Raw genomic sequence first — 26,071 nt, 5'->3', positions numbered from 1 at the left:
TCAGAATGATCTACAATAATGGTCTGAGCTTTCAGCTTCAAGGTTGTAGGCTGTTTGCTGGGTTTGTCTGCATTTGAATAAATTTCAAGTAGATGCCTACTCTGGATTTCCATATCATTTGTGTAGAGAAAAGGGATAGGGAACAGAACACGTTTCAAGTTTATTATTCTTATGTATGGGATAGACATGGTATACATTGTCAACAAAATGCTTACTTGCAGGTTCCTTCTCGACAATACAACAACAATAAGAAATAGTAAAAAATAATAATATTAACTTAAAGTACAGGTGTACATCATGGACATATCCTCTCCTTTCAACTCAGTAGCACAGATGAAAAAGAGAAGACAGAGAGAGGACCACTTCGGACTATTGAGATACACCCCAAGTGAAGTTTCGTTTCAACTGAAATGCTCCGAATGTTTGAGGAAACTGAGAAAAGGGATTGCCCAGAGAAGACAGCTAAAGCCCACCCCCGCACGCAGGTTCAGTATTACACATAATCGTTTAAAATAACTATTTTAACAAAGTCTTTGAAAATCTTTCATATTTCTATAATAGTGTTACATTGAATTTGTCAACAACAACTTCATATTGTTTTACACTAATTCAGTGAAGTCAGATGTTAGCCATCAGACCGCCCTCTCCGTGATATTATTTGAGTCTTCTGCATCCTTTCAGATCTTTCTCCTCCTTTCAACATAATCTTTTCAGCACCGGACCATCGTTTCTTCTCACCACAAAGACCAGCAAACTATGTCATGTTGAAAGCTGTTTTCAAAGCTGTAATCATGAGTGGTAAGTTTGCATTACGTTTTACATTATAATAAAGCATCCAATATAATTATAATTTACATCAAATATGTTTCATGTTCAGTCTGATATCGATCCTCATTTGACATCGACGAGCCCTCGCACGTAGGTTATCCATTATCTGGATGTCAAATTTCTATAGGCCTATTATTATTAATGACATTAAAACGTCCATTTGAACCGATTTTCGTGTATTATGAAATCATGGACATGTTGCAGATTGAACTACAGTAGCCTAACATATAGGGTGCAAACTACAAGAAAAGTGTTACACTACACTCTTAGGGGAAAAAAGGTGCTATCTAGAACCTTAAAGGGTTCCTCAGCTGTCCCCATTGGAGAACCCTTTGAAGAAACTTTTTTGGTTCCAGGTAGAACCCTTTCGGGTTCAATGTAGAACCCTTTCTACAGAGGGTTCTTCATGGAGTTTTGATTTTTTTTATAATTAAAGCCACAACCCTTAATTTATGTTTCAGCCTTATGCAACCCCACCACTTGTTTACTCCAGGTATTAAATTAAGCCAAGTGTAGCTGAATCCCGGTAGTAGGCCTATGTAATGAAACATTTTTGTCCACATTAAATTTTCCACAGCCAACAACACCTGTAAGCAACAGCAAAATCAGACAACCCCATAGTAGAATAGTTTACCAATTAGATTGTTCAACCTGTTGCATTCTATGCAGGGCAACCCCTAGCATTTTTGGGGCCCTAAACGAGATTTTGTTGGTGTTCAAAACCTTGTGTAACGGCTCTCATATGGCTCATCGATGAAGGACTCAGTGCTCTTCTCTTTCACGTTTAATTCTCCATCAAAGTTGAATAACTCTTTGCTGATTCTGCAAATACATACATGTACACTTCAGAACAACTGCAAACCCACCAAGCAATCTCCATCAAAGTTTAACAACTCTGGCTCGATGCTGCGTGATCTTGCGCACATACAGTACCAGTCAAATGTTTGGACACACCTACTCATTCAAGGGTTTTTCTTTATTTTTACTATTTTCTACATTGTAGAATAACATTGAAGACATCAAAACTTTTAAATAACATGGAATCATGTAGTAACCAAAACCAAAACAAAGTAGCCACCCTTTGCCACCCAAAGCCACAGCTTTGCACATTCTTGGCATTCTCTCAACCAGCTTCATGAGGTAGTCAATCAGTTGTGTTGTGACAAGGTAGGGGTAGTATACAGAAGATAGCCCTATTTTGTAAAAGACCAAGTGCATATTATGGCAAGAACAGATCAAATTAGCAAGGAGAAATGACAGTGCATCATTTACTTTAAGACATGGTCAGTCAATACGGAAAATTTCAAGAACTTTTAAAGTTTCTTCACGTGCAGTCGCAAAAACCATCAGGCGCCATAATGAAACTGGCTCTCATGAGGACCGCCACAGGAAAGGAAGACCCAGAGTTACCTCTGTTGCATAGGATAAGTTCATTAGAGTTACCAGCCTCAGAAATTGCAGCCCAAATAACTGCTTCATAGAGTTCAAGTAACAGACACATCTCAACATCAACAGTTCAGACGAGACTGTGTGAATCAGGCCTTCATGGTCGAATTGCTGCAAAGAAACCACTACTAAAAGACACCAATACGAAGAAGAGACTTACTTGGGCAAAGAAACATGAGCAATGGACATTAGACCTACCTGGTCTGATGGGTCCAAATTTGTGATTTTTGTTTCCAACCACCATGAGACGCAGAGTGGTGAACCTGTCCCAGACCTGCTGTTTTCAACTCTTAATGATCGGCTATGAAAAGCCAACTGAAAATTATTCATGATTATTATTTGACCATGCTTGTCACTTATGAACATTTTTGAACATCTTGGCATAGTTCTGTTATAATCTCCACCCGGCACAGCCAGAAGAGGACTGGCCACCCCTCATAGCCTGGTTCCTCTCTAGGTTTCTTCCTAGGTTTTGGCCTTTCTAGGGAGTTTTTCCTAGCCACCGTGCTTCTACACCTGCATTGCTTGCTGTTTGGGGTTTTAGGCTGGGTTTCTGTACAGCACTTCGAGATATTAGCTGATGTACGAAGGGCTATATAAAATAAACTTGATTGAACAGCTGATCTCCGCATGAACGGTTCCAACCATGAAGCATGGAGGAGGAGGTGTGATGGTGTGGGGGTGCTTTACTGGTGACACTGTCAGTGATTTATTTTGAATTCAAGGCACACTTAACCTGCATGGCTACCACAGCATTCTGCAGCGATACGCCATCCCATCTGGTTTGCGCTTAGTGGGACTATCATTTGTTTTTCAACAGGACAATGACCCAATACACCTCCAGGCTGTGAATGGGCTATTTGACCAAAAAGGAGAGTGATGGAGTGCTGCATCAGATTACCTGGCCACCACAATCACCTGACCTCAACCGAATTGAGATGGTTTGGGATGAGTTGGACTGCAGAGTAAAGGAAAAGCATATGTGGGGAACTTCAAGACTGTTGGAAAAGCATTCCAGGTGAAGCTGGTTGAGAGAATGCTAAAAGTGTGCAAAGCGGTCATCAAGTTAATGGCTATTTGAAGAATCTCAAATATATTTTGATTTTATAACACTTGTTTAACACTTTGTTGGTTACTACATGATTCCATATGTGTTATTTCATAGTTTTGATGTCTTTACTATTATTATACAATGTAGAAAATTGTCAAAATAAAGAAAAACCTTCGAATGAGTAGGTGTGTCCAAACATTTGACTGGTACTGTATGTTTGCAAAGTAGATCCCTCGTCTGGATTTCCATATAATTTGTGTAGAGAACAGGGGATAAAACACAATACAGGACTACATCAAGAGTGCATATCCTCTCTTTTCAGATCAGATGAAGCACATAAAATGATGAGATTGAGGAAGCCACCTTTTACGAGTGAGATACACCTCAAATTAAGTTTCGTTTCAACTGAAACGCGCCGAATTGAGGGAAAGGAATACAACATTTCCAGAAGAGACGGACAGCTAAAGCCCACCTCCGCATGATATGTTTTTCAGTATAACACATACTCGTTTAAAATACCTATTTCAACTAAGTCTTAATATTTCTATACTAGTGTTCAATTTAATTGGTTTAGAAAGACTTGCTATTGTTTACACTATATTTCAGCGAAGTCAAAAGCTTGCCAAATTGCTAACAGACCGCCCTCCCCATCTTCCGCATTCTTAGGTTTATTCTCTTTCGACCCAATCGAACAAGTTGCTATCAGGAAAGCTATAATAATGAAAGGTAAGTTTGCAGTTTTACGTAACGTTATAGGCTACATAGACAACGTTTTACATTATAAAATATGTTTAGTCTGAAGTATTGAACACCTCTCGCAGTTAGGCTATACATTATCCGGATATTACATACATTTCTATAGTTAATGCCATTAAAACGCCTATTTGAACCGATTTTCGTGCATTATGAAAATCATTGACATGATGCATATTAAACTTGAGAAGCCTAACATATAAAGCCTAGACTATAAGAAAAGTGGGGGCCTACACTACTTTTTAAATAATTTAAGCCTCAACCCTCTTAATTAGTGTTTCAGCCAAGATGCAGCCCTGCCACACTTGCTATGAAAGTGAGAAATGGGTCTGGAGAAATGTAACCACTCTCAAATTGATAGATAGAGCTGGTATGGATGCAATGATGGACAGCCCATGAGATCAACATGTTTACACATATTTGAACAAGAAGGCAGTTTGTTTACATGGGCCTAAATTATATTTTTATAGAATCAATTAATCTTAATTGAAATGACTACTGAACAGCAGTTAAGATTGTATTTCTGTTACATGGTATTTACTTGGTACTTAGAAATGACATGGTAAAAGTAATGCATTTAAAAAAAAAATCAGATGTACATTTGCGGTTTTGTCTGTTCTCTCCTGCACCAACCTGATTTTCCCAACCACGTCTTGCTTTATACGGAGTGGCTGCTATAGTAGGCATTCAGAGACTGAATCTAAACTGAATTGCTTCAGTTCACTTTTGTTTCACTTCATGATTTAATATATATTAATTGAAACGGGTTGTGTCTGTAATGAGGGGCATTAAAGCGATTGGATCAGCAAGTGCGCCACACCTTGGTTACAATGTTTTTGGTGGTATCCTTAGACAGTTTCACAATAATGTAATCTACCCCTCCTGGTTTTATGTTTACAGCATGTTGCAGCAGCACAGCAGTTATGCGGAAATGGTGAAGACAGAAAACAATGTGGTAAATCACGGTTTTTGTTTAATGGTATTTCTCTCTGGCTTATTCAATGGGTTACTGACTATTGCATTTCATGTACTAAACAATTTTTCGATTTTTCCATCAGTTTGACTGAGAAACCAGTTCAGAGACAAGGATCTGAAGGATTTCAGTAAGGCTGAACAAGTCCAAATGGAGGTATTTAACATTGAATTCATAACAAAAATAATAATAATATTTACTGTACGAGTTTAACACTTTTTTGGTTACTACATGATTCCATATGTATAATTTCATAGTTGTGATGTCATCACTATTATTCTAAAATGTAGAACATAGTAAAAAAATAAAGAAAAAAGTAGGTGTGAGTATGAGTAGGTGTGTCCAAACTTTGGACTGGTACTGTATATATACACTACTGTTCAAAGGTTTGGGGTCACTTAGAAATGTCCTTGTTTTTGAAAGAAAAGCAAATTCTTTTGTCCATTAAAATCACATCAAATTGATTAGAAATACAGTGTAGAAATGTTTAATGTTGTAAATGACTATTGTAGCTGGAAACGGCTTATTTTTAATGGAATATCTACGTAGACGTACAGAAGCCCATTATTAGCAACCATCACTCCTGTGTTCCAATGGCACGTTGTGTTAGCTAATCCAAGTTTATAATTTTAAAAGGCTAATTTATCATTAGAAAACACTTTCGCAATTATGTTAGCACAGCTGAAAACTGTTGTTCTGATTAAAGAAGCAATAAAATTGGCCTTCTTTAGACTAGTTGAGTATCTGGAGAATGAGCATTTGTGGGTTCGATTACAGGCTCAAAATGGCCAGAAACAAAGTACTTTCTTCTGAAACTCGCCAGTCTATTATTGTTCTGAGAAATTAAGGCTATTGTGTCCGAGAAATTGCCAAGAAACTGAAGATCTCGTACAACGCTGTGAACTACTCCCTTCACAGAATAGCGCAAACTGGCTTTAACCAGAATAGAAAGAGGAGGGGACGCCCCGGTGCACAACTGAGCAAGGGGACAAGTACATTAGAGTGTCTAGTTTGAGAAACAGATGCCTCACAAGTCCTCAACTGGTAGCTTCATTAAATAGTACCCGTAAAACACCAGTCTCAACGTCAACAGTGAAGAGGCGACTCCGGGATGCTGGCCTTCTAGGCAGAGTTCCTCTGTCCGGTGTCTGTGTTCTTGCCCATCTTAATCTTTTCTTTTTATTGGCCAGTCTGAGATATGGCTTTTTCTTTGCAACATTGCCTAGAAGGCCAGCATCTCGGAGTCGCGTCTTCACAGTTGACATTGAGACTGGTGTTTTGCGGGTACTATTTAATGAAGCTACCAGTTGAGGACTTGTGAGGCATCTGCTTTTTTTTGCTTTTCTTTCAAAAACAAGGACATTTCTAAGTGACCCCAAACTTTTGAACGTAAGTGTGTGTGTGTATATATATATAAATTCAGTAAAAAAAGAAACGTCCTCTCACTGTCAACTGCGTTTATTTTCAGCATACTTAACATGTATAAATATTTGTATGAACATAAGATTCAACAACTGAGACATAAACTGAACAAATTCCACAGACATGTGACTAACATAATTTGAATAATATGTCCCTGAACAAAGGGGGGGTAAAAATCAAAAGTAACAGTCAGTATCTGGTGTGGCCACCAGCTGCATTAAGTACTGCAGTGTATCTCCTCATGGACTGCACCAGATTTGCCAGTTTTTGCTGTGAGATGTTACCCCACGCTTCCGCCAAGCCACCTGCAAGTTCCCGGACATTTCTGTGGGAATGGCCCTAGCCCTCACCCTCTGATCCAACGGGTCCCAGATTGGATTGAGTTCCGGGCTCTTCGCTGGCCCTGGCAGAACACTGACATTCCTGTCTTGCAGGAAATCACGCACAGAACGAGCAGTATGGCTGGTGGCATTGTCATGCTGGAGGGTCATGTCAGGATGAGCCTGCAGGAATGGTACCACATGAGGGAGGAGGATCTCTTCCCTGTAACGCACAGCGTTGAGATTGCCTGCAATGACAACAAGCTCAGTCCGATGATGCTGTGACACACCGCCCCAGACCGTGACGGTGACCTTCAAATCGATCCTGCTCCAGAGTACAGGCCTCGGTGTAACGCTCATTCCTTCGACGATAAATGCGAATCCGACCATCACCCCTGGTGAGACAAAACTGCGACTCGTCAGTGAAGAGCACTTTTTACCAGTCCTGTCTTGTCCAGCGACGGTGGGTTTGTGCCCATAGGCGACGTTGTTGCCGGTGATGTCTGGTGAGGACCTGCCTTACAACAGGCCTACAATCCCTCAGTCCAGCCTCTCTCAGCCTATTGCAGACAGTCTGAGCACTGATAGGGGGATTGTGCATTCCTGGTGTAACTCGGGCAGTTGTTGTTGCCATCCTGTACCTGTCCCACATGTGTGATGTTCGAATGTACCGATCCTGTGCAGGTGTTGTTACACGTGGTGTGCCACTGCGAGGACGATCAGCTGTCCGTCCTGTCTCCCTGTAGCGCTGTCTTAGGCGTCTCACAGTACGGACATTGCAATTTATTGCTCTGGTCACATCTGCAGTCCTCATGCCTCCTTGCAGCATGCCTAAGGCATGCTCATGCAGATGAGCAGGGACTCTGGGCATCTTTCTTTTGGTGTTTTTCAGAGTCAGTAGAAAGGCCTCTTTAGTGTCCTAAGTTTTCATAACTGTGACCTTAATTGCCTACCGTCTGTAAGCTGTTAGTGTCTTAACGACCGTTCCACAGGTGCATGTTCATTAATTGTTTAGGGTTCATTGAACAAGCATGGGAAACAGTGTTTAAACCCTTTACAATGAAGATCTGTGAAGTTATTTGGATTTTTCCGAATTATCTTTGAAAGACATGGTCCTGAAAAGGGACTTTTCTTTTTTTGCTGAGTTTATATATACACTGCTCAAAAAAATAAAGGGAACACTTAAACAACACAATGTAACTCCAAGTCAATCACACTTCTGTGAAATCAAACTGTCCACGTAGGAAGCAACACTGATTGACAATAAATTTCACATGCTGTTGTGCAAATGGAATAGACAAAAGGTGGAAATTATAGGCAATTAGCAAGACACCCCCAATAAAGGAGTGGTTCTGCAGGTGGTGACCACAGACCACTTCTCGGTTCCTATGCTTCCTGGCTGATGTTTTGGTCACTTTTGAATGCTGGCGGTGCTTTCACTCTAGTGGTAGCATGAGTGGACAGTTTGATTTCACAGAAGTGTGATTGACTTGGAGTTACATTGTGTTGTTTAAGTGTTCCCTTTATTTTTTTGAGCAGTGTATATATAAACTCAGCAAATATATATCTAAAATAAAATATATACAGTTGAAGTCGGAAGTTTACAGACACTTAGGTTGGAGTCATTGAAACTCGTTTTTCAACCACTCCACAAATTTCTTGTTAACAAAGTATAGGTTTGGCAAGTCGGTTAGGACATCTACTTTGTGCATGACACAAGTAATTTTTCCAACAATTGTTTACAGACAAATTATTTAACTTATAATTTACTGTATCACAATTCCAGTGGGTCAGAAGTTTACATACACTAAGTTGACTGTGCCTTTAAACAGCTTAGAAAATTCCAGAAAATGATGTCATGGCTATAGAAGCTTCTGATAGGCTAATTGACATAATTTGAGTCAATTGGAGGTGTACCTGTGGATGTATTTCGAGGCCTACCTTCAAACTCAGTGCCTCTTTGCTTGACATCATGGGAAAATCAAAAGAAATCAGCCAAGACCTCAGAAATAGAATTGGAAACCTCCACAAGTCTGCTTCATCCTTGGGAGCAATTTCCAAATGCCTGAAGGTACCACGTTCATCTGTACAAACATTAGTACGCAAGTATGAACACCATTGGACCACGCAGTCGTCATACCGCTCAGGAAGGAGACGCGTTCTGTCTCTTAGAAATGAACGTACTTTGGTGCGAGAAGTGCAATTCAATCCCAGAACAACAGCATAGGAACTTGTGAAGATGCTGGAGGAAACAGGTACAAACGTATCTATATCCACAGTAAAACGAGTCCTATATCTACATAACCTGAAAAGCCGCTCAGCAAGGAAGAAGCCACTGCTCCAAAACCGCCATAAAAAAGCCAGACTACGGTTTGCAACTGCACATGGGGACAAAGATTGTACTTTTGGAGAAATGTCCTCTGGTATGATGAAACAAAAATACAACTGTTTGGCCATAATGACCATCGTTATGTTTAGAGAACAAAGGGGGAGGCTTGCAAGCTGAAAAACCCCATCCCAACCGTGAAGCACGGGGGTGGCAGCATCATGTTGTGGGTGTGCTTTGCTGCAGGAGGGACTGGTGCACTTCACAAAATAGATGGCATCATGAGGCAGAAAAATTATGTGGATATATTGCAGCAACATCTCAAGACATCAGTCAGGAAGTTAAAGCTTGGTTGCAAATGGGTCTTCCAAATGGACAATAACCCCAAGCATACTTTCAAAGTTGTGTCAAAATGGCTTAAGGACAACAAAGTCAAGGTATTGGAGTGGCCATCACAAAACACTGACCTCAATCCTATAGAAAATGTGTGGGCAGAACTGAAAAAGCATGTGCGAGCAAGGAGGCCTACAAACCTGACTCAGTTACACCAGCTCTGTCAGGAGGAATGGGCCAAAATTCACCCAACTTATTGTGGGAAGCTTGTGGAAGGCTACCTGAAACGTTTAACCCAAGTTAAACAATGTAAAGGCAATGCTACCAAATACTAATTGAGTGTATGTAAACTTCTGACCCACTGGGAATGTGATGAAATAAATAAAAGCTGAAATTAATCATTCTCTCTACTATTATTTTGAAATGTCACATTCTTAAAATAAAGTGGTGATCCTAACTGACCTAAAACAGGGAATTTTTCACAGGATTAAATGTCAGGAATTGTGAGAAACGGAGTTTAAATGTATTTGGCTAAGGTGTATGTAAACTTCCAACTTCAATTGTATATATACACTACCGGTACACTACCAACTGTTTATATACACTACCAAAAGTTTTAGAACACCTACTCATTCAAGGTTTTTCTTTATTTTTACTATTTTCAACATTGTAAAATAATAGTGAAGACATCAAAACTATGAAATAACACATATGGAATCATGTAGTAACCAAAAAAGTATTAAACAAATCAAAATATATTTTATTTTTGAGATTCTTCAAATATCCACCCTTTGGCTTGATGACAGCTTTGCACACTCCTTGCAGTAGTATACACATCTGTTATGTTTGGCTTGTGAGGAGAGCTGAATATGCGCTAAAACACCAACAAATGTTGAGTAAACCTGCTCAATTGTGAATGATTTTGTTGTTAACATCTATATGGCTTATGAATTTCAATCAAATCAGCCTATTTTATTTCAGAATGAAGAGGAAGGCAAACCAGCAGACCTGCCAGATGAGATTAAGGATTGGAATAAACATCACGTGAAACAATGGGCTCTCAACGAGGCTTGTGTGGACGTTGAATTTGCAGATATCTTGCTTCAGCAGAACATTAATGGGCCTAGTCTTTTACTTTTAGAGAAATCTGATTTACTAGAGGTGGGTGTCACACTGGGGCCTGCAAAGTTGATCATTCACAAGAGGGATGAACATTTGAAATTTAAGAAAGAGCAGTTGAGTAGCCCAACAACTAATCAGTCTGGGAGACCGTGCAAGCCGTACCCTTTTCATCGACACCATGATGCCTGCAGATACAAGGTGAACAGCGTTCTTGATGTAACAGAATCAGGTGCATCAGACTATATCGAACCCTGTCATGAATATAAAGGATACTACCATATGTCAGAGGCAGCTGTGGAGAGCAAAATGAACAAGTTCACTGATGAGGTTATTCGATTTGCAGCAGCCTGCATGAATAGCCGCACTAATGGCACCATACATTTTGGAGTTGGTGACAAGCCAGACTTTGTTCATGGACAAGTTTTGGGAGTTAGCGTCCTGGACAAAGAGGCATATGTCAATGCTCTGCCACAAGCCATTGAGGGTCATTTTGAGTATAAACATATCCAGACAGCCAAGATGTGCATCAAACCACCTCGATTTGTTGAGGTTCTCAATCCCGATATGACATCATCAGAGAAGTATGTGATAGAAGTGGACATCGTGCCAGACTTTGTGATCTGTCAAGAGAACATCTATCACGTTTTCAGCTTGGATACAAGGAAATCAAAGAGGAAGTCCAAAAGCAAAGAAACAGAGAAAGAGGAGAAAAAACTCTTCTTCATTCGTGATCACAGCAGCAGCAGGGATCTCCTTGCACTAACCACTTTTGCCAAGCCAATGGAAGAATACAATAGGTTTGTCGACGATGTGTCACAGCTGTCACAGCTAAGAAAACAAGCGGAGGAAAATCGCCTTAGTGTGGTTAAAAGTAGTGTCCAGGGCTCCAGACTAAGTGAAATGATAACAGGTGGATCCCAATCCTTAGACAAGTCCCACTTCGAGCGGTATTTGATAGTGACCAACAAATCACATTTAGTTCAATTGGAATCCCTGGGATTTATTCCTGAACTGAACCCAACTGCTGTTTTGGACTTTGACCCTGAGTCGACAAAACATGGATTGATGAAGTACTTTGAAGACCAGAGTACAATAAATGTCCACTTGCCAGTACAATATAAAATCACAGAGGCTGTCGAGGACATTGCTAGCAAGCTAAAACTGACTCGAAACACCAGCTGGATCCTCTGCAATGGGGATATTGAAAGAGAGATGCCTTCAGATGTAGATGACTGGTTAATAGAGAAAGGAGCGTCTGTACGAAATATGATTTCATTCCTGTGCCGGAAAGATGTGCTACCACACAAGAGATTCCTGGTTATTTTTATATTGCTGTCTACTGTGAGTGAGAAAATGGACCCTCTACTTGAGACCTTCAGCACATTCTGGCAGGAGCTCAGAGGAACAGAGCAAATACTTTGCATCTGTGAAAATAAAGAAGGATTCACTTGCTGGAGGGACCTGATTGAAGCCCGCTATGGATTAGACATTAAAGATAGATCAATATATGAGCTCAGTTTTGCTGAGGTTAATGGCACCGTCCTCAGCCTGTGGTCAGACAATCGGAAATCCAGCCGTTTCCTACCCTGTGGAGGAGGCAGCAAAGTGATGTTAAAAAAGAAAGAGGAGGACAGCCTGTACATCCTGAATATTCTGTGTGTGAATCAGTGTGAGGGAGGAAATGAAGACAAGGCTCGCATACAGGAGAAGTTCTACAAAGGAGGAAAGGTGTTATGGTGGAACTTCTATTTCTCTGAGCAGCCAGGATCCATGTCATTCATCAAACGGGACAAGTTCGACTACATCATGAACACTGTCCTACCAGCTTTGAGCTCTTTGAGAAAAGCTTGTGTGTCCTTCAAACTTTTGCATGTCCCAGGATGTGGTGGAACTACACTAGCCATGCATATATTATGGGCACTGAAAGACAAGTTCCGTTGTGCTGTTCTGAGGGACAGAACCGCTGATCATGTTGTTGTTGCCGAGCAGGTGGTCAAGCTACTGATGTATGAGACAACAGAACAATCGTCCCGGATTCCTGTGTTGCTCATGCTAGATGACTTTGAGGAGATGGATGACGCATATGATTTGCAGCAGCTCATTGAGAAGGAATGTGTCAAGAAGGACATTGGATCTATGTCCCCGCAGGTCATTCTACTCAATTGCATGAGGGCTGAGTCTTGGGAGAAGACTGAATCAACTGAAGACACTGTGTTCATTGGCAATAACCTCTCTGAAATGGAGCAGAGGCAGTTCGAGAAAAAACTGGAGGAGATTGAGAAGACCTACAAGAATGCAGACACATTCTATGCTTTCATGATCATGAAGAAGAACTTTTCACCCGAGTATATCCAGGGTGTGGCTCGCAACACCCTAAAGAGCTTCAACATAAATCACAAACATGCACAACTCATTGCTGTTCTGGTCTTGTTGAATGTCTACTGCAAGGGTGCAACACTCTCAGTCTCTCTCTGTGAAGAGTTTCTTGGCCTCCAGACCAAGCCACATAGTGGATCCTCCGATGTTAAGGCTGGATTTGGGAAGTTTTCCACTCTAGTGACCTGCTGCACAGAGGAGGCTAAGGTTGTATTCGAGGCAGTGAGAATGATCCACTCAAGCATGGCCGTGTATTGTTTGCAGGAGCTTACAACAAACAGTGTAACCAAAGCTGAGATCACTGATCTACTGCTCACCACAGACAAACTTTATGAGTGCGTACAGGGCAAAGACAAACTCATGAAGGATGTTCACACCATGTTAGTGAAAAGACGTCACTCAGTCAAGGGTGAAGATTCTCAGTTCTCACCTCTCATCCAGGATATTGCAAAGGAGACACCGGGTGTTGAAGAAAATGTGCTATTCAATGCAGCCAAGCGCTTTGAAAAAGATGCTATCATCTCTCAGCTTCTTGCCAGATACCAATACCTGAAGAAAAGGGATTTCAGGGAGGCAAAGACCTGGGCAAAGAATGCGAAAGATCTTTCCAGAGATAACTCCTACATTTCTGACACATCTGCACAAGTGATCAAGCATGAGCTAAAGAGTGCAATACAAAGTGACAAAGAAGATCCCATGAAGCCTGAAAAGCTCAAAGGCTATCTTAGAATGGCCCAGTCAGCAACAGAGGCCTTCAGGGATACACAGGAAATTGCAAAGAAGGAGGCTACTCTGAGAGTACAAAACAAGAGAGACAACAGCCCTTTCAACACTGCAGGTTGCCTTGGAGAAATCCAGGTTGCGGTCATCATCATCAAAATACTGGGAAAAAGTCCAGTGTTTTCTGCAGGCAATGTCCGTCATGATATTCTGAGTGAAGTTCTCTCTGACAGAATTACAATCCAAGATGTTGCGAGGAACGATTCCAGACATCACAAACATGCCTCATATTACTGCATTCTCCGTGAATTTGAAGATCTTCTGTACAACCTCAGATATAACATGAAGAGGCATTTTGATTTTCTTGACAGCTTTCATGTCAATTTGGGTTCCAAATTCACCCTGAAAGACAGTCGAGAGGAAAGAACTCGACAGGAGCTCTTCCGATGCTTTCAGCTATACAGTGACCTCTTTTGCATGATGGATTCCACAGAATTGATTAAAAACAAGAACCTGAGCATCATGCTTCAAATTCACAAGGCAAAGCAATTTTTGGAGATGAGAAAAGCTGATACTTACTCTGGGATTCTAAATTGTCTCTCTAATGGTACCCAAACTGACATGATGGTAAAGATAGTCCGGCAGTATGACTTCATTCTGAGTAAAAATCCTAAAAGTAGTGTTGGAGAAATAGTCAATTTCATCTATGCCAATGTTGTGCTAAGCTGTGTCAAACCTGAATCTCAACTCCTTCGCCCGTATCAGACCCTCATTGTTCTTCTTTGCCAAGTTCTTCAAGGTCAAATCCCGTATGGTGAGACCTTGGCATTGCACTTCATTGCTGTAGCTCTGTTGTGGCCACAACAGATCTTTGTGTCACAAACTGGGGAGTCTCAGAAGTTGGGAAGCTATGTGTCACAGATGAGGACATCATTCTGGAACGAGATGAAATCTGTGTTGAATGGAAAGTCGCCTGTTGTCCATTTCTTTTTGGGGAAGAAACAGGGCTATGACCGTCTTATCCACCTTGGAGAACTTGAGAGGTGTGTAAGCCCACAAGAAAACTTTGCTTCGCTCTGGGAAAATGGCAAAGTATGGAAGCACGAGAGGGTCAAGGAGCTTCTTTGCAGGGTGACAGGATGGGTACAAAGAAAATTAATTTTGACACATACCTGGAGCCCAGGCTCAACGATTGAAGTCATTCCAATGTTCAAAAGCCAGCTTTGTGGAAAATTGGAGGGAGAAAAAGTATCTTTTGTCATTGGTTTCTCAATGAAAGGCCCACTGGCTTACGACATATATTGAACATCCAGAAGAGCATAACTGATGCAATCCCGGCCTAAGTCTTAAAAATTGGTTCAACATTGAATCCTATTATAAACCTACTGTTATTATTAACTAACACTCACACTTTACCCCCCCCCCCCCCCCTTTTTAGCTCTGACTTTGCTGATAGCTACTTTAAGGAAAAATGTACTAACTATGACTGATATGTGGTTGTCTCAGCTAGCTATTTTAAGATGAATGTACTAACTGCATCTGCTAAATGAGAAAAATGTACACTACCGGTCAAAAGTTTTAGAACACCTACTCATTCAAGGGTTTTTCTTTATTTTTACTATTTTCAACATTGTAAAATAATAAACAAAACTATGAAATAACACATATGGAATATTGTATTAACCAAAAAAGTATTAAACAAATCTAAATATATTTTATATTTGAGATTCTTCAAATAGCCACCCTTTGCCTTGACAGCTTTGCACACTCTTGGCATTCTTTCAACCAGCTTCCTGAGGAATACTTTTCCAACAGTCTAGAAGGAGTTCCCACATATGCTGAGCACTTGTTGGCTGCTTTTCCTTCACTCTGCATTCTGATGCAGCACTCTATCACTCTCCTTCTTGGTCAAATAGCCCTTACACAGCCTGGAGGTGTGTTGGGTCATTGTCCTGTTGAAAAACAAATGATAGTCCCACTAAGCCCAAACCAGATGGGATGGCGTATCGCTGCAGAATGCTGTGGTAGGCATGCTGGTTAAGTGTGCCTTGAATTCTAAATAAATCACAGACAGTGTCATCAGCAAAGCACCCCCACACCATAACACCTCCTCCTCTATGCTTTACGGTGGGAAATGCACATGCGGAGATCATCCGTTCACCCACACCGCGTCTCACAAAGACACGGTGGTTGGAACCAAAAATATCCAATTTGGACTCCAGACCAAAGGACAGATTTCCACCTGTCTAATGTCCATTGCTCGTGTTTCTTGGCCCAAGCAAGTCTCTTCTTATTATTGGTGTCCTTTAGTAGTGGTTTCTTTGCAGCAATTCGACCATGAAGGCCTGATTCACACAGTCTCCTCTGAACAGTTGATGTTGAGATGTGTCTGTTACTTGAACTCTGTGAAGTAGTTATTTGGGCTGCAATTTCTGAGGCTGGTAACTCTAATGAACTTATCCTCTGCAGCAGAGGTAACTCTGGGTCTTCCTTTCCTGTGGTGGTCCTCATGAAAGCCAGTTTCATCATAGCGCTTGATGGTTTTTGCGACTGCACCATTATTTCCTTATTTGTTCTGTATTAAATGCCAAGATTATGATGTGTTACAGCAATCATATAATCAGTAAGGTGACCATCACTGCCATAAATAGGTGTCAAGTTCAGTGGAACACATGAAAAATAAAGGAGAGCCGCACACTCTAGGAGCTCAGATGCAAAAATGTAATGTCCAACGTTTCAACAGACAAGCTGTCTTCATCAGGGTATAATGACAAACACTGAGGGGTGACTCGTTTATATAGTGTCAAAAGACACACACAGGTGTCTGTAATCATGGCCGGGTGTGGCCTGATATCATTGGTTAATTCTCATATCTTAAAATAGCATACAAAAAACATACATGGATAGCGTACGATCATAGATACAATTTGTCTACATAAGCCTACAAACATTACAATAGCAAAATCACAAGAATGGCTTCAAATCAAAGTCTATGTTGAGACCGAAGGGAGCAAGGGTCTTTAAATTAAAGATCCAGGCAGCCTCTCGTTTTAACAATAAATTATCGAGGTCACCCCCTCTCCTAGGGAAGGTGACATGTTCGATGCCAATATAACTTAAGAGACGAAATCGAGTGGTTCACTTCCAAAAAGTGGGCCGCAACTGGGTAAGTCGAGTTTTTGCACCGAATGGTGCTACGATGCCCCCCGAGATTTGTACTTTTAATTCACACTTTGTTTTACCAACATAATTTTTACCACAAGGACAAGTTATAAGATAAATAACTGCCTTAGTGGAGCACGTGATAACACCTTTGATTGGGATCTGTTTCCCTGTTTGGGGGTGTTTGAAGGATCTACATTTATAAGTGCCATTGCATTGAGCACAGCCATTACACTTGTAGTTTCCATCCAGTATGGGCGCAAATAGACGTTGTGCAGAGATATCTTGGGGTGGTAAATTAGACTTTACCAATTGATCTCAGCGATTTCTGCCCCGCGAGAATACGACCAAGGGAAGGTCCGAGAACACATTACCGATACTATCATCGGATCTCAGAATGTGCCAATGTTTGTGAACGATTCCCTTAATTTGTTCAGAGCACTTTGAATAGCGGGTAGTTAGAATGCAAGAATGATTCTTTTTGCGAGACTGACCTTGAAAAAGGTCATGTCTCGTTTTATTTAGAATTTTCTTAATGGTAGTATTAATCTGACCATTTTTGTACCCCCTCTCCTTGAATTTTCTTTGCGTCTCAGCCATATTTCTGATTGTTTTTTGCTAATTCTTTTGATTCGACAGAATTGGCTGTAGGGCAAACTATTTTTCAATGGCGGTGGGTGACAACTATCAGCCCTCAACAAACTGTTGGGATCAGTAGGTTTCCTGTAAAAGATCAGTATATAGAACATTATCTCCACACAGATCAGAAGATCAAGAAAACTGATTTGACGTGTATCAGATTGCATAGTAAATCTCAGATGCTCAGAACAGGAGTTTAAAAAAGCATGGGACGTCTGGAGCTGTTTTGCATCACCCCTTCATAGAACAAAAATATCATCAATATACCGTTTCCAAATAATAATGTTAGGCAAGAAAACATTTTTGAGGATTGAAAATAGACTGTTTCTCCATGTACCCCACATAGAAATTAGCGTAGTTAGGAGCCATGGAGGATCCCATAGCAGTACCCTTCGTCTGAATAAAGAAATCATTTAGAAACATGAAGTAGTTGTGTGTGAGTACTATTTCAGCCAATGTTATAACGCATGCACTGGAAGGTAGTTCATTAGGGTCACGTTACAGAAGAAAATGTTCCATAGTTTCAATACCGCCCTCGTGTGGAATATTTGTGTATAACGACTCAACATCAGAAGTAACTAACAAAGTATTCTCAGGGAGAGGGTCAAGAGATTCAATGATAGAGATCATGCTGCTGGTGTTCTTTACAAAGGAGGGGAGCTGTTCAGTGAGTGGTCTAATAAAAAAGCCAACAAAAGTAGATAGAGGGGCTGTTACTGCATCAATGCTACAATAGGGCACCCTGGAGGTTTTGTAACATTCTTGTGTAATTTTGCAAAGTATAGAAAGTGGCAATTTTAGTGTGTTGAATAGCCAAAAAGTCGTGTTCTTTTTTGGTTATCTGACCAGAACTTAAATACCCATCTAGGACAGTAAAGATCGTCTTCTGAAATTGGGCAGTGGGGTCAATTCTGAGTTTCTTGTCAAAGGTGTTGTCAAACAGTTGTCTATGACACTCATTTACATAAACTGTCCTATCCATGAGTACAACTGACCCACCCTTATCATCAGGGCGGGTAAGGACTGACGTATCGGATTGTAAATCAAGCAAAGCTTGTTTTTCATCCTTAGGTAAATTATGGAAAGATATGTACTCCTGTTTGTTCTTAAGGAGATGAACAACATATTTTTCAACAAGTTTGCAATATGTCTCAATAGAGTGATTGTGATTAGCTGGAGGTACAAAATAACTCTTGCTTCTAAAAGGAGTCGGAGTATGTGCAGGTGAGCAACCTACTTGTTCAGTAGAAAGATCACGATTAGGGGAGCTAAAGTAATCCCTTAAACGGATGTTTCTAAAAAACTTAAACATGTCTACCTTAACATCAAAATCGTTGCACTGAGTTGTAGGCACAAAAGATAACCCTTTATTAAGCAAGGAGACATGGGCAGGGCTCAATATCTTGCTTGATAAATTAAAGACACACAGTCCCGTGGGTTCTGGGACCCTCTGCCTCTGGTAGTCGTTTCTTCTTACCCCGTCGGGTGCGGCATCTGGTCGGTGTGCGTGCCTGCGGCCACCTCCGCCCTTCGGTCAGCCCAGTCTCTTGTTGGATAAAAAACTGCCACTGGAAGCAGATGAGGCGCTGGTTGTCGAGCGTTGGTCAGACGGGGGGATAGAAGTAAGCGGTAACCCTCCTGCGTCTGTCATGGAGAGCAGGAGCAGGACCTCTTTTGTCAGGGTTTCTCCAGAAGTAGACTTTGTCATCTGCCTTGTCTTTTTTGTCTTGGTTGAATTTCTTGATTTTAAGTTCCTTTATTTCTGTAGACAACTTGTCCTGGAGCACTTGGTTAGTTTTCATCAGTTCATTGAATATGCCATCATCATTAACAGCTCTTTGTATAGCCGTGCGTTTCTCTTCAATTGTGTTATCCATTACAATAAAATCCTTTTTCAACTGGTCAACAATTAATGTCATTAAATCAATAGAGCGTTTGTTCAGGACGGCACACCAGCGCTCACAGAAATCTGTGCGCTGTCCCAATGATGGTGCTTTTTGCCACCTGAGTCCCCTTGGAATAATGCCTTGACGCACATAATCACTAAGAGTGACTATATGTAGATGCATTCTCGTCTGGTGCTTAGATAAATTTAACAGTTCTTTCAAGAGGTCAGAATTACCCCCGGCATGTCAAAAAGGGACTCCGATACAGACAGAACTTCCACCTGTTATTCTTATTCCCATATCAACCCTCCCATACTGTATTTTCTATTTGCTTCAGGTTTGGCTGATTTTGGGGTTTGTTCATGTACTATGGCCTTTCTACATTTGATATTACAGAATATTACAGACTGTATTTTCAACAATGCAAGAAGACACTGATGCAGTGACTATAATCGATGATCCAGTTTATCATGGTGACATGAGGATTTTTCAAAGAATTTCACAGTGTCTAAATTGGTGTTCCAATTTATCTACGGTACTGCAGTAAGGTTACAGCCACTGAGCCACATAATGTTATTTGTAGTGAATGGCTGTCCCACGGCATTGAATGAAGTGGGTCAAATCTGACTCACATTTCCCAAACTAGCCTACTGATCAATTGTGTGCATTGATTATTTATTTCAATAATTTGCAGATATCATGTTGCGGTCATGTTTGTTCAGAGCAATATAATGAGGTGTCCTTCTTTCTTTGAATTAGGAAGCACTGTCCAAGTCTGACACATGATGGCACCTCGAGCAAAATAGAAGATTACCTTATTGTCCAATTAATTGCAAATAAGGTCCAACAGAAATTCCCCTTCGCCCTTTAGAACCAGGGGTTTTGTGTGCGTATTTAAAACTGCAGTGGCAGGAAAAGTACCAATAACACACCAACATAATGCAACACATTTTGTTCAAGTTCATAGCTCTATATCTTAACAATTTAATTCCTGTTGCGTCCTCTGTACAGGTGTATACAGCCCCGCCTCACCATTTTTGTGTGTCAGCAACATGCAAGGAATCAACCACAGACCAAGCCCGGGGGGGTGAAGGTAGGTTACATCCCTTATACATCCCACAAATTCTCCATTGAACATGCCTCTAAGTCCAGGACTAGGCTGGAAAAAATATGTTTGGGAAATCTGTTTGAACTGATGAGGATCTCTTCCACCCATGTCCACAATATACCATGCTCTCTATCTTGACAACCTGCCACTGGGGGACCTCTCAGAGAAGATGGCTCTCCTTTACAATGTAACTCCCCAGCAGATCAGCCACATCTACAGACAAGGACCTACTGGGATCCACATGCTGGTCTCTGATGTAGTGAGAATGTCTGGCAGTAGAGTTGTATTGTTTTTTATTTATGAGACCATTTCTAAAAACAAACACAGCTAAAGACATGTACAGAGTTCAGATGAAGGATATTCATATGAAGATTTGCTTAAGAACCTCAGATTGGGCTGTTACAGGTCTCTCTCCTTGGACCTTCTCTTCCAATGCGTTTTGAGGAGGAGAAAAGAGGACACAAGGTATCAAGGAAATTTGGGAAAGTGCCATGGAGAAGTACTAGGGGTTGCGGTCATGGGTAGTGTGTTTATATCAGTGAGTAGTGATAGGGGTGAGGAGTGCGTGCTAGGGTTTGAGGTCGTCATGTTGTTAGGTTATCTCCTCCAGAGGCTCTGGGTTGGTTGTTTGTCCCCCTGTGCCCTGGGTTGGCTTAGGTTAGTGGGGCCTCAGGCTGGGGCCACAAGTCTATCTAATGGCCCTGTGTAAAAGGCAATTGCATGGAAACTCACTTATCATTGGCTGGTAGGGAAACCAGGAATGTAAGCCTATGGATGCAGATGCGAACTACAACAGGATCATCTCTCACTCAGGCCTGGCTGTTATGGCCATGGCTGTTTCCATGCACTTGATTATGATGTCTAGTTACTGATTGACTGATAGATATTTGGGGTCTCTAAGCTCTGGGGCAACATAGCAAGAAGGGCCCTTGAATACATAACACTGGTCATAATATTGTGAAGTAGATGATACTACCAGCATCAACCAAAACCCAGATGAAGGCAGCCATCTGTCAAAACGTTGGTTAATTCAATAATAAATCAATTGGATCGGAGCAATAGAATGTGTGGCGACCTTCTTTTTCTCTCTAACTACCAGAATCATACCAATAGAGAGAAAGATACAGTATGTCATTTTAATATCACATAACAAACATCTTTCTCAGATGGTGCAGAACATCACTGAGGAAACTCGCTTTGTTATCAGCACTCTAAAAGGTCATATATTTCCCTCACTTAATAGCACAGAACCTTATGTAGATATGCAATTGTTATACTTATTAGATCTGTAAAAAAGTCTAATAGTTTGTCCTGTTTGCCTTCTTTTTGCAGATGAAAATAATGACGGCTACCATGTTGTGTTGAAGTTACTAGAGGAAAGTTCTGGAGTGAATTGTTTCAGATCACTGTCCAAGTGTCTGGAACCTATAGGGCTTGTTGAGGAGCATTAGACACTGTATCATTAAATTGTGCAATTCCATAGATTGTTCATAGCTCACCCTATATATCATTTTTCTGTCCGTTTTACTTTTGGTATTTTTTTTAATTTGTTAGTAAGTTATTGATAGATTTTGATGAGATGTGTAATTAATTTATAAAGCATGGTTCCTTTTAAACATCTTTATTACTCCAGCAAAATTGACATATTTTTAAGTCAATACCATGAAAATCTATATAAAATCACGAAAGTTTGCCAAATATATCATAAAGTGTTGTTCAAAGAAATCCAAAATATGCTACATTTTTGGCCTTCCTTTGTTACAATCTCTAATTGTTGATTTGTTTGATGTTACATATTAGAAGGCAAACATTTTCTGCAGTATCAGTACATATTGTATTATAAATTGAGTGGGAACCAACTGTTTTGCAGGTATACACTAAAGTATTAATTCTTATACTTTGATTTCGTTTTCAAATGATCATATCTTACCTATCCACATGGTTTCTGTTTATTCAAAAGCGGCTTGTTTTGCAATACTACAGTGTTTCAAAAATGATGCAAACTCTTTGTTTGCTTCGTACTACAATTGCTTTACCGTTTTTTTTTTTTTTTTTTTAAGAATCCAGACAAATATTTCAGCCTCCAATACAGAACTACAGTTAAGGCAAATGACCAAATAATATAGATGTAATAGCTTTATAATGTTTAGCTAATGATTCTATTCTGCTTCTGTTATTTATCTCCCATTTTATGTAACATTTTATGTACAGCATATCAGTTCTTCCACATACCTGTCCTGAAATTGAAATAGCTTGATATTGTCCAATATGTTAAGGAAAGCAGGGGCGCAACTTTGGTTTTCGAAGTGGGGGGGACATATATATATATATTTTTTATAATATTTTTTTGTATCCAGTCGGATAAACACTCCAGACAGCCTACCCGTCCACTCGGAGGCGTCCGCATGGTCCTAAAGCACACCGCCGCCATGTTTTGTATCTTATTCCAATGATAAAACTGGGGGGGACAAAAATGCAATTTCAGAATGTGGTGGGGACACATTCTGAAATATATAGCCTCGCTATTGTTATTTTACTGCTGCTCTTCAATTACTAGGCACTGTTATTTAAAAATGTTTACTTATCTATTTTTTTACTTAACACAATTTTTTCTTCAACTCATTGTTGGTTAAGGTCGCAGTTGCAAATGAAAACTTGTTCTCAACTAGCCTACCTGGTTAAATAAAGGTGAAATAAAAAAAATAAAAAATTAAGGGCTTGTAAGGAAGCATTTCACTGTAAGGTCTACACCTGTTGTATTCGGCGCATGTGATAAATACAATTTTATTTTATTTGACATGCCCCCACGTCCACAGTGAAAGTTGCGCCCCTGAATAAAGTATTACTGGCAATGCTTACATTTTTATGAAAGACCATCTTAAATTTAGACTTGACTGCCATGACTGTGAGGATGTGATTTCATTCAACATCAAGTATTTTGCACTGCTCTGCACTATTCTTCTGAGTTCAATTTATTATTCAATGGCATGTGTTATAAACAAAATCAACTTGGGCTTCAGCTTTGTCCAGAATGCTTGTAGCTTAGGATGGGGCCAGTCAAGGTAGGACCTGGTGGTTGTAAGTCACCAGCCTGGCCAGCCTCAAGGTCAGACTTGACAACATGATTTCACATCTCACTCTAGTTCATTTTTGTACACTTTATATCTTGTCAAAAACACCTACCACAAGTTGTGGTGAAAGTATGTTGTACATTAATAAATAGAGTCAGATACACATTTTGGTAAATGTATGACAAAATGTATCTTTCTCTGTTTAGTATTACGCGTATGACACTTCAATCACATTTATTTATAAAGCCCTTTTTACATCAGCAGATGTCACAAAGTACTATACAGAAATCCAGCCTAAAACCCCAAACAGCAAGCAATGCAGATGGAGAAGCACGGTGGCTAGGAACAACTCCCTAGAAAGGAAGGAACCTAGGAAGATAGGAAGAAACCTAGAGAGGATTCAGGCTCTGAGGTGACCAGTCCTCTTCTGGCTATGCCAGGTGTGGAGATTATACAAGTACATGGCCATTAAGGCCAGTTTGTTCTTCAAGATGTTCAAACATTCATAGATGCCTGGCAGGGTTGTAGAGGGTACAACAAGTCATTACCTCAGGAGTAAATGTCAGTTGGCTTTTCATAGCCGAGCATTCAGAGGTCGAGACAGCAGATGCGGTAGAGAGAGAGAGTCAAAAACAGCCGATTTGGGACAAGGTAGCATGCCCGGTGAACAGGTCAGGGTTCCATAGCCACAGGCAGAACAGTTGAAACTGGAGCAGCAGCACAAGCAGGTGAGGGTAGAGAGAGTGAGAGAGAATTAGAGGTAACATTCTTAAATTCACACAGGACAACAGATAAGACAGGAGAATTACACCAGATATAACAAACTGACCCTAGCCCCCCCGGCACATAGACTATTGCAGCATAGATACTGGAGGCTGAGATAGCGGGGTCGGGGGACACTGTGGCCCCGTCTGACGATACCCCCGGACACAGGGCCAACCAGGCAGGATATAACCCTACCCACTTTGCCAAAGCACAGCCCCCACACCACTAGAGGGATATCAACAGACCACCAACTTACTACCCTGAGACAAGGCTGAGTATAGCCCACAAAGATCTCCTCCACCGCACGAGCCCGAGGGGGTGCAAAACTAGACAGTAAGATAAGGTCTGATTCAACCCACTCAAGTGACGCACCCCTCCTAGGGATGGCATGGAAGAGTACTAGTAAGCCAGTGACTCAGCCTCCGTAATAGGGTCAGAGGCAGAGAATCCCAGTGGAGAGAGGGGAGCCGGCCAGGCAGAGACAGCAAGGGCGGTTCATCGCTCCAGTGCCTTGCCGTTCACCTTCACACCCCTGGGCCAGACTACACGCAATCATAGGACCTACTGAAGAGATGAGTCTTCAGTAAAGACTTAAAGGTTGAGACCGAGTCTGCGTCTTTCACATGGATAGGCAGACCATTCCATAAACATTTTGCTTTATAGGAATAAGCCCTGCCTCCAGCTGTTTGCTTAGAAATTCTAGGGACAATTAGGAGGCCTGCGTCTTGTGACCGTGGCGTACGTGTAGGTATGTACTGCAGGACCAAATCGGATAGGTAGGAGCAAGCCCATGTAATGCTTTGTAGCTTAGCAGTAAAACCTTGATATCAGCCCTAGCCTTAACAGGAAGCTAGCACTGGAGTAATAGGATCACATTTTTTAGTTCTAGATCTCCAGCAGCCGTGTTAAGCACTAACTAAAGTTTATTTAGTGCTTTATCTGGGTAGCCGAGAGTAGAGCATTGCAGTAGTCTAATTTAGAAGTGGATTAGCATGGATTAGCTTTTCTGTATCATTTTTGAACAAAAAGTTTCAGATTTGTGCAATGTTACGAAGATGGAAAAAAGCTGTCCTTGAAATATTCTTGATAGGTTTGTCAAAAGAGAGATCAGGGTCCACAGTTTTATTTGAGACAACTGTACAAAGATTAATTGTATACATTATTTGTCTTCAGGAAGGCAGTGAGTTGCTGTGCAACAGCTTTTCCCAGAATTTTGAAAGGAACAGGAGATTTGATATAGGCCGATTCGTTTTTTAAACATTTTCCGGGTCAAGGTCAAGAGAGACTTTATTACTGCCACTTTTAGTGAGTTTGGTACACATCCGGTGGATAGGGAGCCATTTATTATGTTCAACATAGGAGGGCCAAGCTCAGGAAGTAGCCTTTTCAGTAGTTTAGTTGGAATAGTGTCCAGTATGCAGCTTGAAGGTTTAGAGGCCATGACTATTTTCATGAATGTATCAAGAGATGCAGGATAGGGGCCTCCCGGGTGGCGCAGTGGTCTAGGGCACTGCATCGCAGCGCTAGCTGCGCCACCAGAGTCTCTGGGTTCGCGCCCAGGCTCTGTCGCAGCCGGCCGCGACCGGGAGGTCCGTGGAGCGTCGTCCGGGTTAGGGAGGGTTTGGCCGGTAGGGATATCCTTGTCTCATCGCGCTCCAGCGACTCCTGTGGCGGGCCGGGCGCAGTGCGCGCTAACCAAGGGGGCCAGGTGCATGGTGTTTCCTCCGACACATTGGTGCGGCTGGCTTCCGGGTTGGAGGCGCGCTGTGT

The 26,071-nt window shown here is 41.2% G+C and overlaps 1 protein-coding gene across 3 annotated transcripts; it reads left to right on the top strand.

Annotated features, from left to right (window-relative positions):
• Positions 1–671: 671 nt before the first annotated feature.
• On the top strand, positions 672–15,255 carry LOC120058321 (sterile alpha motif domain-containing protein 9-like). Of its 3 annotated transcripts, none has more exons than XM_039006903.1 (5): positions 672–798; positions 3,992–4,051; positions 4,979–5,033; positions 5,137–5,207; positions 10,434–15,255. In XM_039006903.1, the coding sequence occupies exons 4-5, from the start codon at positions 5,202–5,204 to the stop codon at positions 14,973–14,975; spliced, it is 4,548 nt and encodes a 1,515-aa protein (XP_038862831.1). In that variant the 5' UTR covers positions 672–798; positions 3,992–4,051; positions 4,979–5,033; positions 5,137–5,201; the 3' UTR covers positions 14,976–15,255. The 3 variants fall into 3 exon arrangements, with proteins under 3 accessions (XP_038862831.1, XP_038862829.1, XP_038862832.1); XM_039006901.1 differs by having other exon boundaries at positions 3,648–4,051; XM_039006904.1 differs by lacking the exon at positions 3,992–4,051.
• Positions 15,256–26,071: the final 10,816 nt, after the last annotated feature.

This window comes from Salvelinus namaycush, chromosome 13, assembly GCF_016432855.1.
Source record: "Salvelinus namaycush isolate Seneca chromosome 13, SaNama_1.0, whole genome shotgun sequence".
In the NCBI taxonomy this organism is placed as follows: domain Eukaryota; kingdom Metazoa; phylum Chordata; class Actinopteri; order Salmoniformes; family Salmonidae; genus Salvelinus; species Salvelinus namaycush.
This window is presented reverse-complemented; position numbering and strand designations above follow the sequence as displayed.